General features: G+C 43.4%; 1 protein-coding gene and 1 pseudogene across 1 annotated transcript in view; one reads left to right on the top strand and one right to left on the bottom strand.

Annotated features, from left to right (window-relative positions):
- Positions 1–17,437, top strand: part of LOC146611507 (MAM domain-containing glycosylphosphatidylinositol anchor protein 2-like) — a 183,055-nt gene that overhangs the window by 36,669 nt on the left and 128,949 nt on the right. Inside the window, exon 2 of the mRNA XM_085343664.1 lies at positions 15,487–15,626. Within this exon, the coding sequence (XP_085199790.1) occupies positions 15,487–15,626 (140 nt within the window). The remainder of the gene's footprint in view (positions 1–15,486; positions 15,627–17,437) is intronic.
- LOC146611509 (uncharacterized) lies at positions 9,259–9,944 on the bottom strand (annotated as a pseudogene).

The following is a 17,437-nucleotide window of genomic DNA, read 5'->3' as shown; positions in this document are numbered from 1 at the left end:
CACAGATCCCTGATTCTCCCTGCAGGGGGCCTGCGTGGTTTAACAGTCCCACAGCTGACCCACAGCTGACCCACAGCTGACCCACAGCTGATCCACAGCTGACCCACAGTCCTGCAGTAATGGCAATAACATGCATAATGTAGATGCTCTCATACGCAGCTAACACGTGTCTGAACATAGAGATCACTGTGACATGTGCACTGGCTGTAAGCTTTGTATTGGTACTCGACCGTCCACAGTAATGTGAGGCTGGGACTGGGCGATGTATCGAGTTTTTAAATATATCGATATATTTTTATACGAGATGTGACAATATTGTTTATATCGATATAGTCTATGTTACGTTATAACTATACTTGTGGAGCTGCAAGTTTGCTTCTCTTTTGTCCACTTTTGTGTCTACGCTGCGTTACTCCACCTCGCCTCTCCTTCAATGAACACAACCATTAGCGGTTTTTGATACGGGCGACACGGGCGGTTGCCCGGGGCGGCATCGTGGTGTGGGCGGCATCACGGGCATCGACAAATAATAAATAAATAAATAAAAATTGCTCGTACTCATGCTGCCGGACGTCATGCCAGCGCATACTGGGAATGGTACAGGCACCGATCGGTTTCCTATCGCCCATTTGCTGGGAGTACTCCGTTTGCGAGTTGCGCCTGCTGCTGGCGGCACAGGGAGGAGAGGGCGTGGATACTCGTATCCGTAATGTCCTTCCACCTGTCAAGTTACCAACACTGACAAAAATAGAAACTCATCAGTGTCCAATAGATTTCACAGGTAGGACAATAAGAAAGACAAAGAAAGGAGAGGAAGAGCGAGGAGAAGGAAACCAGAGAAGCCGACAGTAGCAGCATGTGTTTCTTCATCCATCAGCATCAGAGGAACAGCTGGGTCTCAGCAATGACCAGAGGGCCTGATGCTCATTTCCACCTGTTCGAGTCTCCGCGGGCAAAACACCCAACCACAAAAGACTGATCCGTGTCTCGTAGCTCTTTATGGAGATAAAATAGTGACTCTATAGTTCTACAAAGGAACACTGCAGTAGAAACAGATCCAGACCTCCAGGCAGTACCTGCAGCTTGTACTAGTAATCATGCTCCACATTGTCTTTTTCCTATGTGGTTACAGCAGACCTACACATGCAGTTGTGCTAAAAGATCGTAAGAGGGTGGCTGTCAGTTCAATGTGTAGACCAAGGTTTTTCAGATTAACAGTATAATGCAGGGAAAGATCGACACACGGAGGCCGTGGAGCGAAAACACCTGTACAGGTTCACAAAGTCCATGCAAGGACGTGCACTGATGCAAACGAACAAAGCTGAACGAGTCATGGTAAATGGACTGGTTCTTATGTAGCGCTACTCTTCTGAGCACTCAAAGCGCTTTACACAACTTGTGCATTCACCCATTCGAAGTGCTGTCTAAGGAACATTCACACACATTCACACTCCAACGGATGCATCGGAGAGCAATTTGGGGTTAGTATCTTGCCCAAGGATATTTGGCATGCAGACTGGGGGAAGCCAGGAATCGAACCACCAACCTTCCGATCAGTAGATGACCTGCTCTACCGCCTGAGCTGCAGCCACCCCATGAGTGTGTGAGTGTGTGTGTGCCAAGTGTAGTGTCATGACAACCAAATATGTAACTTGATCACAGGAAGCTTTGCTGAGATGTATTTATATGATGTGCAGAACAGACGCAGCTAAAACAGGGCGATGCACACAGGCTGCTTATTGCCAATTAAAACTGGAAATACCCACAGTGTGCGCGTTCACGCGTGTCAGCGGAGTAAATGTAGGCACGAGTGTTGTTTGGTCTTAGGGGCAACCCAAATTAAAAATGGTGTTTCAGGGAGCAGGGCCACACAGCAGCTGAGCTCGTCGGGGCTCCGACAGTTTTCATTATTTTTGCTGTTTTGTTGTTTTTGGCTTTAAACCGACTGCTTTGTCCAGGCTCACCGACCAGTCACAGCTCTACTCTAAGCCACATTCAGACACAGAGACCAGTGCTCTGACTGAGTAGGCTGCATTATCAGTTTAACTTATATTACAGTTGGACCTTCTTTGTTCTGCTGACTGTAGGTTGGTCCAAGAGTGTCAGCGTAGGTATGCTTTATAGCACAGGCCTCTAGAACATCACTCTGTAAAACAGACTCTTACTGTTTTACTAAAGACGTTGGCCAGTAATCACTGAGGACAGAACATTGTGCCTGATGCCTGTTTTTGGAGCCGTAGGTGAAGATTGGTGAGGGTAAAGAAGCTGGACGCGCTCCCTCCAGTCTCATGTGAAAGAGACAAGGACGGCCTTTTATCAGCTGAGGAGCGCAGCTAAAACCACAACAACGTTTTATCCCCGGACACTGCAGAGGTTCCTGTCCATGCATGTGTGTCTCCACACACTGATTATTGTAACGCTCTTCTTTCTGCTTTACCAAAGAAAGTTCTAGAGCTTTACAGATGGTACTGAATGCAGCTGCACTGGATGGAAACTCTTCACTGGTTTCCTTGTGAGGTTAGACATGAAGGTCCTGTTGCTCAGCTACAAGGCTTTAAATGGTTTCATATCTCTCTTTTGCACCTCTATGTTCCTTCCCGTGCTCTCCGATCTCAGGACACTGGCCTTGTAAAGGTTCCTAAAGCCAGAAGAAAAACTGTTGGGAGCTGTTTCCTCTTCTTTGCCTGCCTGGCCTGCAGCAGGCCTGCTGTGTGGAGCTTTTCAAAGCCAATTCTGTTTTTCCTGGTTCTTATGGTTGTTTGAACTGGGTTGTTTTTGTTGATCTTTTTTATCTTCAAACAGCACGGTGTTTGAAAGAGCTTTATAAATACAGTCGTTATTATTATTAAACATTAATGACCTTTGTCTTGTTTTCTAGACACATTTGTGATGAGCTGTAGTTGTACCTGCTGAGCCCACTGACAGACAGCTCTATCTGTAAACTCTATACTTCAGACCTGTGGTGTACAGATGAGTAGGAACATAAAACTTTGTTGTCACTGAGCCGGCTGCAGTCAGACTTTATTCATGGAAATAAACGTACTTACACCTGTTGTGTTGTGTCTGTGTGTGTGCACCTGTGATGCTGTTGTGGTCCTGTAGGTGTCCTGCATCATGCTGCTGTCTTTTCAGACGAAGCCTGACTGCAGTGCATGCTGGGACAGAATGGGTCCATCGGGGTTTGCAGTGTTTTGTGTCTGTGTTTGATGACATCAGCAGGAAAACATTCGCAGAGGCTGGATAATGGGAAGAAAATGAAAATCTAAAAATAGAATAGAGAGGAAAAAGTAGGACAACCAGATTATCCACACCTCCTCGCCCCCTCACTGTACTGATCGCTGCGTTCACCTTCACCTCGCTCTGCTGCCCTTTCCTCTCGCTGCTTCTCCTCGTTCATCATTTCTTCCTCTTTGTTTATCGTTGTCTTCTTCCCTCCTTTCTTTGCCCCGTCAGTGCTTTAGCTTTCTCCTCTCCCTGTTTCCTCTCACGTCTTTCTGGGCTGCAACTGTTATTTTTCACCTTTAGTTTCTGTCCCTGCTGAGCCAACGATATTGAAGGCTGAAGGTTCAGGCTTGTTTTAATGGCACATGTTTCACGCAGTGGGAGTGCATTTTGCACTGGAGCTCAGTTAGAGATGTTCAAGCCCTCTTTGATGACTCTCAGTGTTTTCATACTGTGCACATCCACCCACAAGTCAGAGTACTGTATCTCACAGATGCAGCAGGTCAGGCAAAAATAGAAGTGAAGTGTAAAAATAAAAAACATCAAGTGCTACTTACAAGATGCCTCCCAGCTGCTGACACAGAAACTCTGCATATCTGCAGCACACTCCTCGATAACAGTGCACCACAATTGTACCTGCAAGGCTTGCAACTGGCTCCACACTGGGGCGGTGGTCCAGTCTGCAGGCTGCACCACTCAATTAAAAATCCATTTCCTTCTGACCTTTTTCTCTGACGCTCATTTATAATTTCACAACTTTAATTAGCCGAGCAGCACGTCGTCACCCGAGGTCTGACCTGGACTCCACGTGGCTGCTGTCTCACACTTCTGAAACCTACACAGGGACTACTGGGAATATGAAAACTCTAATGGGGAACAACTTCAGCGATACAGCCATCCAACCAGCTGAGCTCATAACATGTAACATGTAATAATAACATGTAATCTTTGGTGAGCCTCCCACTTCTTTCAGTCTCTGTGAAAGCTGGAGTCTAATCCTTGATTAGTGTTTATTCTACGAAACACACCTGAAGACAGGTTGGTATACACGTACAGGACAATGTAGGCTTTTTATTGTGTTCACCCAGCACAACAAAGTCCTCTCGTACACGGGTGAGGAGGCGATACGGCATCATCAAATCTCTAAATTCATTCGTTACTTGAATTCTGAAGGGTCTGAGTGGAAACTCATATGCTGCTTTATTTAAAAGGAATAATAAGTTATTGATTATATATATTTAGTGATTTAGTTTGGAACCCAATATAGCCAATTACACTTTTTAAACTTTATATTTAAGCTTGTATCAGACATTTATGCAATATAATGAAATAAATGGAGAATAAACACAAAGAATGTTAAATGCTTAAACTCAAAGAGAATTTGAATAGTTTTAGCACAGCTTCTCTCCTGTGAAATGCAACTTTTTAAATTTTGATTCACGATTAAATATCATTCACTTTTATTCTATATTAATCACATTTCATTTTGCATGAAACAGACTCGAGACAAAGGTAAAATATACACACGTAACATGTTTATTGAACATCTTGAACATTCATGTTAACAAAACTCTGTAAACATGTCTCCTCTCTCGGTCACTCTGGAGGCTTCAAGTCCTTGAAACGAGGAACCAAAGCTGTGTAAAGGTTCTCAGCGATATTAACAGGTCTGCAGTTTGTTGCAATCCACTTGGTGTCAGTCAATATGTCCGAGGTCGACTTACTGCGTCCCCGATGCTCCGTGACTGGTTTGTCGCAAGCTGGGTGATGCGTTAGCCAAAGTGCTAGCAGCATCCCGACACGTCAGTGTGATATTTTAAGCTGGAAGTGCTTCGGTGAAAAGAAAATTCCTTCTTGCACAATGTGATTGATTCAGCTGCCCGTCACTGCCAGATCAGATGCCCATTTGCGCATGTACGAAGGTAACTACTTGGACAAACTGCCCGAAATGCGCTGACAGAGACATTTCAGGGATTTTGAGTCATTCTGCACTCCACATGCGTTAATAGCGTTAAAAAATTTTATTGCGTTAATCGTGATAACGGCTTAACCTGCGTTGACGCGTTAATTTTGACAGCACTCATTTAAAGATATTATTAATTAACAAAGACCAAAAGAAATGTACAAATGAATCTGTATACAGACATACCTGATGCTCCATTTCATTCCTAACAGTTCCTGTAATAAAGTAATCATTAAGGGAAACAAAGGGATTGGATGGGTGTAGCAAACAGAAGACGAGTCAAAGGCCTGTCTGCTAAAAAGGTGAAGAGTGAAGTATATAGATCCAAACTGAAGCTCGACATGTTTAAGATTATGACCCGTGAAATAAAGTTTCATAGGTTGCTGTGTGTCTTTGTCCAACCCGTTCTCACTCCCAAAGCGTAACATTTTACGCTAGGTGACAAATCGTCACCATATTACGTTTTCGGCTACCCACCACGTTCCTAAATGACGACCTCGGAAAAAGAGGAAATATGAGAACCGTCTGGACTGAACCTACACATGTTCGCTCTTTTTCTTCAAATCGCTTAGAAACACGCTATTTAACATCATTAAAGTCCTGGTTAAGGTCAGGAATAAGGTTATGGTCAGGGCTAGGGATAAGGTTAGGTTTAGGGCTGGAATACAGGGCTGGAACGTCTACTACCGCGGGAGCGTCATTGCACTGGATTCCAGCAATAACCCGCCGCGTACCATAAGAACGCCGAAGGTCTCCTTTCGCGTTCCTCAGGAACGCCGCCGGACGTGACAAAACATCGACATGTTACGCCTCGGGAGTGAGAACGCTCTGCTTTGTCTCATCTTCCTCCCCTCCAACATGAAACCAGCCCTCTCTGAGCCCCTTTTCCATTAGTACCTACTCGGATCAGCTCAGCATGGTTTTCAGGGTTTTCCAATAGGTCACAGTACCTGGTACCAGGTGCGTCTCTAGTTCCTGCTCGGCCAGGACGTCGTCAGCCTGCATGCCACGATTGGCTGGTTAATGTGGGGGCGCTCGTGGCTCAAGAGTTGGGCGTTTGCCTTGTAACTGGAAGGTTGCCGGTTCGAGCCCCGGCTTGGACAGTCTCGGTCTTTGTGTCCTTGGCCAAGACACTTCACCTGTTGCCACGATTAGTCAACTATCAAAATTTAATAGTCGACGCGTCGTTTGAAGCTTTGTAAGATCCAGAAAGACGCAGGACAAAGTAGTAGGATTTAAGAGTGTAATAACGGACTGAAACAGAAGATGGCAGCACTGCATGTACAAGGATGCCAGCTGCCGTTAAACCTCGAAGAAGAAGAAGAAGCTGTGTCCAGGAACCGCATCCTCCTGTGCTCGCATTTGTAGGCCAATTACGTTACAGCGACACAATGAACACTGTCCAAATTCGAAGACTCCGACAAATGCAGCCTACTTTTCCCCAGATTTGAAGGATGGGTCGGGTGTGTCCTTCGTGGCCCAACTTATTCCAGAATGCATAGCGCGGCCCAGCTCAGTTTCCAACAATGGCGGCAGCTAGTTAGTTTTAATATTACTCTTATTATTCTTTCTGGGTCACAAAATAAACGTTGAACATATTTTCAGGCGAGAATGTAGCTGTGTAAACCTCAAATATCTGCTCAGTTTATCAGGACACCACATATTTTCAAAAGCGCTCCGACGTTTTCGGAGACGTCTGTTACCCACTAGCTCGATAGCTAGCCGGGGTTCAAGGCTCACTAGAGCCGTGAGAACACCGGACTCTGGGCAAATCGTTTTCAAACCCACCGCCGTCTTTCACTACTCAGGTTAAACATGATATATGAGTCACTTAGATAACTTGAAATGTTATTGTTTGGCTTTTTTCAGTGTTTTATTTGTTCCTGAGTAAATCGGTTTGGCTGAGATTAAAGTTATAGTTTTTACACAGCTGAATAAACATCAAGCAGACAGCTGATTATCAGAAGTGTGAGATGCTCCAGAATTTACTCCGGTGTCCTGTTATATTTTAGATAGCAAGGAGTTTATTAAACTTCACCGAAACAATCTGCAAATTTCATTAGAGTTTAATAAACTATCATCTTGTCTTTATTTTTAGTTAGCACCTTAAACACTTAAAGCTGTAAGCTAATGATAGTTATATAAGAGCAGATGCTGCTGGTGCAATAAGCTGTACGTTTTACGTCCAATGGATGATGATCTGATTAGTCGACTAATCGCAAAAATAATCGGTGACTAGTCGACTATCAAAATAGTCTCTAATGTAAATAAAAATTTATTTTGTGAAAACAAAATTTGAAACTGTGAAAAAGCACAAAGGTTTTAAAGGCTCTTTCTGTGAAGGCAAGGATGCCACAGCAATGAGGCAACTTTTACTGTGAAAGAGCCAACATTTGTTTGTAAAAGAGCAGTGAAGGATTTGAAAGCATTACTGTGAAATAGATGGAGGATTTGAAATGCCAATGAAAACCTGGATGATAACAAAGAAGCAGAGTCCTTCCTGAAGTTCCTGAGTTAGAACGAGTCACAAAGATTTGATTTTATTGCAGTGGTGAATATGTATTCCCATTTTAATGGTGCACTATTTCTCTCAAGCAAAAAGGTTCATAACTGTGAGAATTTGCTTCTTTTCTTGGTCTCACGTTGAAGTGAGTATTTTTGCAGTGATTTAAATTGTGCTAATTGTTATACATCTGTAGAATAATATAGACACACGCAGGGCTATAACCAGGCCTGCAGATCTGATATTGTGTGAAGCTTCTTCCTCTAGTCCTTAAATGGACTATTGCAGTGTGTCAGATGGCAGGGATGCAGCAGAAAGGCTTTGAACAGTCAGAGGACGGTGCTCTTTATTGCGGATCTCAGGGACTCAAATGCCACGCTGCCTCTTCTCCGTGTGGTTCCCATGACGACAGGTAGAGAACATCCTGCGGGCTGCGACGTCTGTTCGAGGCTAACAGCTCCCCGACAGCCTGTTCAGACGCACTTTTTGAGCTTTCAGTAAAACAAAGCCAGCTGCTCCTTTGTGCTCAGTAACAACACAGGAGCTTTTTTTAGTTTCAGAATAGAAAGTCAAACGATGAATGTGTGTCAGGCAGCCGATCAGAGCCGGGGCCGTGTTTTACACGACGCTTTGAAGCAGAAGAAAGTTGCTGAAAGAAAAGTTTAACCATGTTGATGAAGTGTGTTAAACTGTGGAGGATGTTGGTAAAAGAGAAAATAGCCTGCTGACAGCACAGACATCCTCACAGAGCAGCTCTGAAATAACAAAGATACTGACGTATCCTCCTTTCTCTGTAAGAAAGGAAAAGGCCTCTTCCATTTCTTCAGACCTTCTTCTTGCTTTTTATTAGTTTATAAGAGGTCAGTGGCTGAGCAGTTCACATGCAGTAATTTAGTGACAGAGACATGACAACGGCCCGGAGACTGAAACACAAACTGCATAAATATATTCACATAAATACACAGTTCATTTTTTACACTGTTGTTTTTTACTGACATTCATACACTGCAAGAAGTCATCTATAGAATCTACCCAGTAAATCTGAGGTAACAGTTTGCATTGACTTTTTTGGGGTAGATTTAGTTCAATATATTGTGTATAAAATAACTTCAATAAAAAGCTATGAAATAATTAAATTGGGTAAAATTTACCCCATATTTACGTATCTATTCAACAGCTACTTAATCATTGAAATTAGGTAAAATTATCTCGTTTGCTAGTTGGTAATACCTGATAATTAGTAATAAAATTTAATTATTATCAGTTGATAAACATTACCTATTCATATAAGGTAAAATGTACCCCCCCCCCCCCCCCCCCCAAAAAGAAAAAGACATTCAAATGGTTCCTCATCTCAATGTTTTTATTCCATAAAAACACAGAATAACGTGCAACACAACAGCTAATGCAGACAACACTTTCAAAGGCCACTCAGTCCATTTTAAAAGCCAAAAGCACAGAAACTCTACAAGTTGTTTCTGTGCATGTATGTTATCAAACATATGGATAGATAGAACAGAACACTAACACCAACATGCAATAGTTTCTGTGCTTGCTGTCAGAAGAAAAATTACAGCTCCATCAAGCTATGTCCTCTGGGAACAAGAGGGGAAAGGTGTGTGCATTGCATGAGCTTATTTTTGAGGCCGTGGACCTTGTTCAGTAGTTTGGCCCCGTCAAGCTCCAAAAAACAGTTTTTGAAAAGTGTCAGATGTGTTCTTCGGCTCCTTCGGATATTCAAGGTTGAGGGCATATATCAGTCCCATCAGCAGTACACATGCCTTTGTTCGGCTTCCACATCCCTCCATCACTTGGTTTCCCTCAATCACAACGGACACATCTGATGGATCCTCCTCAGCCATGATGTTGTGTTGAACCCAGGACCTTCTTGCTACCCACTGCAGCCCTCCATAATTACATATTTGTGAAAAAAGTCAAATAACATAGGTCATTCAAAGTGTCCAGCAGAGGTCTCATCTTGGAACCAGCAGCTCCTCCTTTGGCAGGCATAAACTGCAAAAGACCTGGTGTGTACTCATCAAGTTTCAGCATGAATGTCTCCACCAAAGAAACTGTGGTGATGCGTCTGAACTCTTCGACATTTGTTTGACATTTGTCTTTTGGTGGATAGGAATAGTTATCTCACATACTCACCTGAGCCTCAGTGAATAATGCTGGCCACCTTTCTTTTAACTCACCCACAGAGGGGCAGAGGCTGACCACTCCAAGTCTTCGGCTAGAGAACGTTTTATTCATTTTTTCTGCAATTATCTTTGCGTTGTTTTTCTTTGTTATTTCATAAATTAATTCCAGCCTCTCTTTCTCCAGTGTCTCTTGGGTTTCTCCAGTAGGATGCGGAGGGAGATAATTAACCTCTGCTTTTTTTGGCTTTTTTACATTCTTTGATGGCACTGCATCAGCTGGATGCTTCCTTTTTAAGGCATTAATTTCAATTTCTGGGTAAGAAAATTTTCGAGATCTTAGCTTGGCACGGTAATTGTGCATCTTGTTTTTTATGCGCTGCTGCCAGCCATATAAGCCGGCAAATGATCCTGGCTCCTTAAGACACACAAACTTTGAATCAGCAGATCCTTTCAGCCACTGAGAGGATCTGCTGATTGGTTGGGTAAGCAGTGTACGAAAAAATTACTTTTGCAAGGTCTTGCATTGTTGCTGATTTAACACTGGCATCCATGAAAGGTCTTCCAGTGTTGCGATATGAGTTGTTTGCCTCAGCGAGGATTAGTTGTATGTCTCGGGAAAACTCCGGTACTTGAAATGGCACTGGCCACGCAGCAGGGCGACATGAATCAGGGAGAATGATGGTGTCACTGGAACTTGACGATGCGCAGTTGGACGCCTGTGAGGGTGCATCATGATTGGCAGGGCAGATGTCCGTTTCAGTAGTACTTGCAGGATGGGTGCTCACTGAAGTCGAAGAGGTCAATGCAGATGATGATCCTGATTCACATGCTGGTTGTAAGTCAAGGGTGATTACTGGCTCTTTAAGGATCACTTTAACAGTGGCCTTGTCATACAAGTCAGCAGTCGAGATGACACTGAAAAACTGATTGTCAAAGTCTTTGTCTTGGTATAGCAGTCCAAATTCCCCGTGTATCCCCATCCACTGTATTAGGACTTCCTGTTGGAAGTGTCAACTTATGAATGCTGTGTTCTTCTAAAACGACTCTTAACTGGACTGCCATTGTTGTTTGGTTTGTGTTTCCTCAGCTGTAGAGACAGAGAAAGAAAAGAAATTGAGACAGGTTATTAATAGTTGATAAGCTTACATGCATATATTTTCTTCATTATCTTCTGCCAGAGAAATAAAAGCAGAGATTTAGTTCAGTAGAATTTGGAATAAATAATTTTTGATTGGGAGATAAGGGCAATAGAATAGAGGAGGGTTAAGTATGCATCACGTTTCCATTTTCTTTTTCAATGTTATATGTATTGTTCCTGTTAAATAAACATTACAATAAACAAATAAGACAGGACGCCCGCCCATATAGTTGTTGGTAAAATAATATATTTTTTCAATAATTTCAATAAGTGCACAAACATTTGATATAACAGAAATAATCAACCCATTACACTTACTCTGATGTGCAAACGAAGTGTTTAAGGGACACCATACGGCCATCTGCTGTATTGTATGCAGCCATGTTTCTTTCAGGTCAGAATGTTTAAGGATTTCTGTCTCTCCTGTGGGCTCTACTTTGAAACTCCTCAGGTGTTCACAGCCTCTAAGCAACTTCAGAGCAAACACAGGAGTTCTGTGCACAATGACTATTTGATGGATTTCTGCCAAGTCAGGTAGGCCTCCTGTTGAGCCAAACGGCAGCATCATGCCAATATTATAGTCTGTGCCTAAAAGGGTTGCTTTATTTGTCATGTTCACAAAGTCTTCCCTGGAGAACGTCCTTGCAAGGGACTCCTTAATGCTGTCTTTTAGAACATCGACTGCCACTGGAGTCTTCTGGGACACTGACAGTGCTGGCCTTTGGTGGTTGTAATCGTGGGTATGATACGCAATCATCGATTGGTGTTTTCTCACCATTGTCATGAGGATGTTTCTACACCCAGTCTGCCTCACAATCCTTTTAAAGAATCGATGTTTGGCTTCAAATCGCATAGTCCAGAAATGTACAAGTGGCCCGTAAACAGTTGTAAGCAAAGGATAGTGCTCGAGAAAGTGATGTTTTGGTCTCAGTTTCTCCTCTGGCAACACTTCTAAATATCTGTAACGGTGTTCTGAGATCTTACTTTGTATGTATCCTATTGTGTGATCTGTGTGGAGAGGAGCCATGACAAGCTCAGCAACATCTTTCAGGGTCATCAAAACCTCCCAAGCAGGCTCATCTTCTGGTACTTTGTCACCAATCATGAGTGGTATCATTCTCAACAAACACCAGTTTTCGTGTGCATTACCTCCTACACTTTTTCGCGCTGTGAAATTTGGGGCAATGGGTTGTGGACAGTTTGTTTTGTCACTCCATTTGTAAGGAAAGCAACGGATGGAACGGTTGAGCTGCTCACGAGATATGTATTTCTTCCTGATTAACACATCAAGACAGAGTGAAATTTCAACAGGTACAATCCCTTCAAGCAAATCATGCAAAGCATCTGGGGGATAACCTGATGTAGCATGAAAGTGACTGAGTCTGTCTGAGATTGGACACAGTGGTGAGCTTCTGCAGGATCAGACAGTGCTGCTTTGACATGGATGGCATAGTTGGACTTAGTCCGTAGAGGAAACAGTCCTTCTCCTACTTCATGCTCCTGGATCTGTGACCTTTCGCCAATGCAAAAGCGACAGAAATATGAAGCTGAAAAGCTTTCAACAAACCCGCCTATTGAGTGAGCGCCAAGATTGTCAGCGACTACAGCAAGTGCAGTGCCCTTGACCACTTTGCCCAGACTTGAAACAAAAATACCATTATCTTCAAAGGACTTCAAAGCTTTGAGCAGTGGGTCCAAAACTTCTGAATAGCCAAACTGGTTGACATCATTTGCCTTGCATAAAATGGTTAAGTAAATGGAAGTCAGTGTAGATCTCAATGTGGCAGGTATGTCTGCAAACACCCAATACACAGCTGTGACTTTATGCTTCTTGCGGGATGTTCCCAGAGGGTTGCATATCTCAAAGTCATCTATATAAAGGATGAGTGAGAGTTTAAGTTCGTCTTCACATAAAAAGCTGTTTGGTCGCCCAGATCAGGTTTGCCAGAGGTGGCCCACACATGGGCCAGCTCTGGCCCCAGATGTCAGCCTGATGTGTACCTAATCAAGCCATGTAATAACATCATGTGCGGGAACACAATCGTGCAAAGGTCACATGACGAATCTCTGTTCACACAGTGAACAGCATTTTTTTAGTCTCCCAGATTACTCAAAGTGCTCTATACAACATGCCACATTTTCTCTAAACTGAGTGCTTCTTAACTACATTCATACATATTCACACTCCTGACATGCAGACTGGAGGGGCCAGGGATCGAACCACTAACCCTCTGAGGTGACCCGCTCTACCTCCTGAGCTACAGCCACCCAGTGGTAAACATGAGTGAATCCTCACTAGATTTTGGATAAAGTGTACAGTCACAAACCTTTCAAACCTGCATTTGAAACGTTGGCTACCATAGCAGTATAGCATTGCAACATGGCATTTGGGTCTTCTAACTAAAACAGGAAAATAGCAACACAAACAGTGCCATCATTGCCAGACCTGCATCTGGTTGACAGACACTCTGCCATGACACCGGTCAGTCAGAAGTGCCAGCTTGAGAGACCTGTCTGCTACGTGGGTAAACGAGCTAAAGCTCAGGATCCACCTTGTTGTAAAAACTCTGTTTCAGCCATTTTTTCTGCTCTTGGATCTGTATGATGCCATTTACAGAAATTCTTCCTGAAAGGGTCATCTGCCTGTGAGCACAGGTGGCTCTCACCTCTTCTTTGAACCTTGTGATAATGAGGCAGCCAATCAGAGGAAAGAAGTCAGTGGGGAGGAGTTACAAAGGCGTTTGTTAGACAGGGGATGCATTGAGGGGCAGCCCCTGTATAAGATAAGGACTTTTATATCTGTGAATCATGAACTGTGAAGTCCATCATACGTATGGAGCTGGGACTGAGCACAACAGCTCTCCTTCACTGTGTGCAATACTATTACACTATTTACATATAATATACTATTTGAACTCCCACCAGTAAGTACTTGTATCACCACCCTGTCCAGTGTTTTTGTATATATGTAAATACATCTTTTTTATATTGTAAATACTAGCAGATTGCTCCACTCTTTGCTTGATCTCTACTTTCCTTTAATTGCTTTGTTTTTACCTTTTAAAAATGAGACTTGACCTGGAGAGCTCTGCACAAGTGCACAATGTGCATGGACTGCTGGTCCTGTGTGCAAATGCAAATCTGTAATCTTCATGGTTAAAGTTGTACAGGAGGAAAAAACTCGATTATTCAAATACCAAAGTTTAAACCTTAAACCTTAAGTTAAACCTTAAGTTGAACTTTCAATATCTTTATTCAGAGATATTTTGTGCTGCAAAGTGGGACTAAAGTTTACCATAAACGTTGTCATGAGACAAAAGCTGCTATTGAATTAAGAGGCAGTTACATGCAGTCTGTTTCTGGCAGTTAATTGTGATAAATTGTCAGAAATTGCATCCATTGTTGTCTACATGTTATAAAAATCCCCAGTTAACTATTTGTGCTGAGCAACCTTCCTGCTCTATAGGAACCATAATACACCAGCTGCCCACTGATAAAGACTCATTCAGACTGATGCACATGTTGGCACAAGTTATGAAATAAATCGTGATGATATTCCCGTAGCATTTAAATGTTTAAAATAAATATTGAAACTTTGTGTCCATAGTTTATCCTCGGTATCATTTCTACCCTCACCTGCTGCTGCAGTATGGAAGTCGTGCTTTGACTGCGACATCACAGCACAGACATGTTGGTCCACACTCACATGAAAAGTATCATGCGTGTTGTTCAGCACATCCATGATCTACTATTCCACTAGCCTAAGACGATTCTGACACGTTGTCGTGCTACGTGGGAACACTTTGGTCATAAATGGATGGGCGTGGTCAGCAACAATATTTGTGTTTTGAGTTTCCTGTGCTTTTTGTCACTTTGTATTGTGAGTTATGTTCTCATTGTTGGTCTTTAGTTACTCCCTTGAGTCTAGTTTGTGTGTTATGTGCCTGGTATTTCCCTCTGTGTGTTACTTATCATCTCTAGGCTTTTGGTTCTTATAGAGTTCTCTGGTTTATGTCTCTGTGTTTCTTAGCTGCTCTGTCTCCACCGTGTCTAGTCCGCGTCTCAGTGTTATACTTCCTGTTTTACTTTGAAGGTCTGTGTCTCATCTGAGTAAATCCTGCTTTGCTTCTCTGTCTGTCAGTTCTGATTTCCTCCAGCTGTGCTCTCCTTCTGTCTCGTTCCGACACTTCTGCCCAGAGCGGTGGATGTTTTCTCTTTTTGGGAATCCAGTAGATTTAGTTTCTGAAATACTCGGACCAGCTTGTCTGGCTCCACCAACCACACACCTCATACGCAGTCCATGAACAAGTGTGTGTAGCTGGCTTGTGCAGCAGCATATTTGGTTGCTGCAGTGCCATCATGTGGACAGAGTGATAATGACAGGAGGAGGCAGGAGGTCACATGAGCTCAGATGGATGGATCCAAACATCTCACACACACACACACACACATGCAGATGTGTTTTCAGAGACGACTCTTGTATATTAACCTTTTGTATTTGTGTTGTTGTTCACAGCGTCCCCTACAGTGCGAATCGTGCACTCTGGTCAGGCCTGTAATGTGGAGGAGGAGCGCTACAGTGAGAGGGTGTACACTATCAAAGAGGGAGAGACTCTAGAGCTGCAGTGTTTGGTGACTGGACACCCCCGACCACAGGTAACAACATGCTGGGTATACTGGGAACACTTTGACTTTGTGTGCCAGTCAGTGGAAGAAAACAGGTCATGAAGTGGCAAAGACTGAGTGAACAGAGTGGAGTTTACATTCACACTATTCCACTCTGCACCCGTGTTGATTCGTCGGAGCAGTCAGTAACAAAAGCCTCCCGTTATCCTCGGCCTGCTGAAGTGCCAGAGCCCCCGCTGAGTGGAGCTACTGTGGAGCCTTTGAGTTTCAGAAAAGACGGCAATCACACAGCGACGAAGAAGAAGAGCAAGAAACCCCGTGAGGCAGAGAAGAGCCACTGCTGTCTGTGAATGAAGACATTTACCAAGAGTGAAGACGAGGAGAACGGCACAAGGGGAAGAAAGGAAAAGGATCTCTAGGAGACTTTTAGTAAGCGCAGCTTTTATTCCACACAGCTTTATGTTATTGATCGTAAAGGCCTTTCAATCCATGACTTGCTGATGCTACGTCTCACAGACTCACACTACACACTGTAGCTTAGCAGTGAACAGCTATGACTCTTTCAAGGATTGACTGTCATCAGAGGAGCAGCAGTGACTGTCTCAGAGCTATGACTTCATGCTGTCTGCAGCTTTGTACAACCAGCTTCAGGAGGTCGTCACCTGGAGGAGTCCCAACACTCTGCTGAGCGCCCATTGCTTTGCTCTGCTGTAATAACCCTGAACCAGTGCAAAAGCACTGCAATAATCAGTATATTTCATTAATCCATTAATAAGAAGAGCTTCTGTCTCATTAAAGACCAACAGTAATGTTCAAAAGAGCAACAACAGAGGATTGTAAAATGAGCGGCTCGGTGGTTTTAGTACTTTCAGTGCGTACACTAACTGCCCTCTCATGGTGTTTATGTGAGATTTTATCAGAGTTTGTGAAGAAAATATTGTCTTAAATGCAAAAATAATAATAATAATAATAATAATGGGTTGCATTTATACAGCGCTGTACTATTCCACTATTCATTCACTCTCACATTCACACGGGTGGAGGCAGCTGCAGGTGTAGCCACAGCTGCCCACAGTTTAATGGAGATTTTTTGTTGAGTGAAACTATCGATGGTGGATGGGAGGAGCTACACGTGGGCTCACGGTAATGACTCCGCCTCTTTGCCTTTTGCGTTAGTGTGCAGACAGACTCCTTGTTAAGCTAGGGCAGCATCTGCTCTGTTGTTGTTGGTGTCTGTTGCAAACTGGAGTCTGCTTGGCTTTAATGTCGCACGCTTTTTAGTCACAAATGTTGCGCTAACGTGGTGAGCTCTGTAGAGTTTCTTCAAACGAAGCATCAAAGCAAAAGCTTTTCTTTTTGTAACCAACTCACCTGATGAGTCACTGTAGCCCTGTTACATTTATGTGTAGGAGAACAGGAGTGCTGCTGCTTGTTCTTTCCGAGTCGGGATCTTCCACTGGAACAGCCCTACAGTCGGATTTCCCACAGTCCTCTTCGCTTTGCCAACGCCTGGCGTCTTCCAGAAAAAGCAAATCTACTGTGTCTGCACTGGGAAAGGTCTTTTTTACACTAATCTGACATTGTGAAGTTGATTGCATGATGTCGGGCGATAGAATAATCATGTGTGCTTGGCTCTGATTTCCCATCAGCCTCATTTTCACCGTCCTGTTCTGTTTGCCAATGCCTGTGTCTGCATCTTCCAGAAAATCTTAATTTAGGACAGAAGACAGAATTCGATGTGCTGTTCAAACCTAACCTTCATAATAACAATAGTAAATGAAACCACTGTTTAGTGACTTGTTGAATAAGCTCTGCTGTGCCGTTCAGAGACACGGACTGGA

Source organism: Diplotaxodon limnothrissa, linkage group LG19, assembly GCF_057381915.1.
Source record: "Diplotaxodon limnothrissa isolate DT_005_m linkage group LG19, D_limnothrissa_male_GT1.1, whole genome shotgun sequence".
NCBI classification, from domain to species: Eukaryota; Metazoa; Chordata; class Actinopteri; order Cichliformes; family Cichlidae; genus Diplotaxodon; species Diplotaxodon limnothrissa.
The sequence above is the reverse complement of the archived record's forward strand: the minus strand, read 5'-3'. Positions and strand labels throughout refer to the sequence as shown.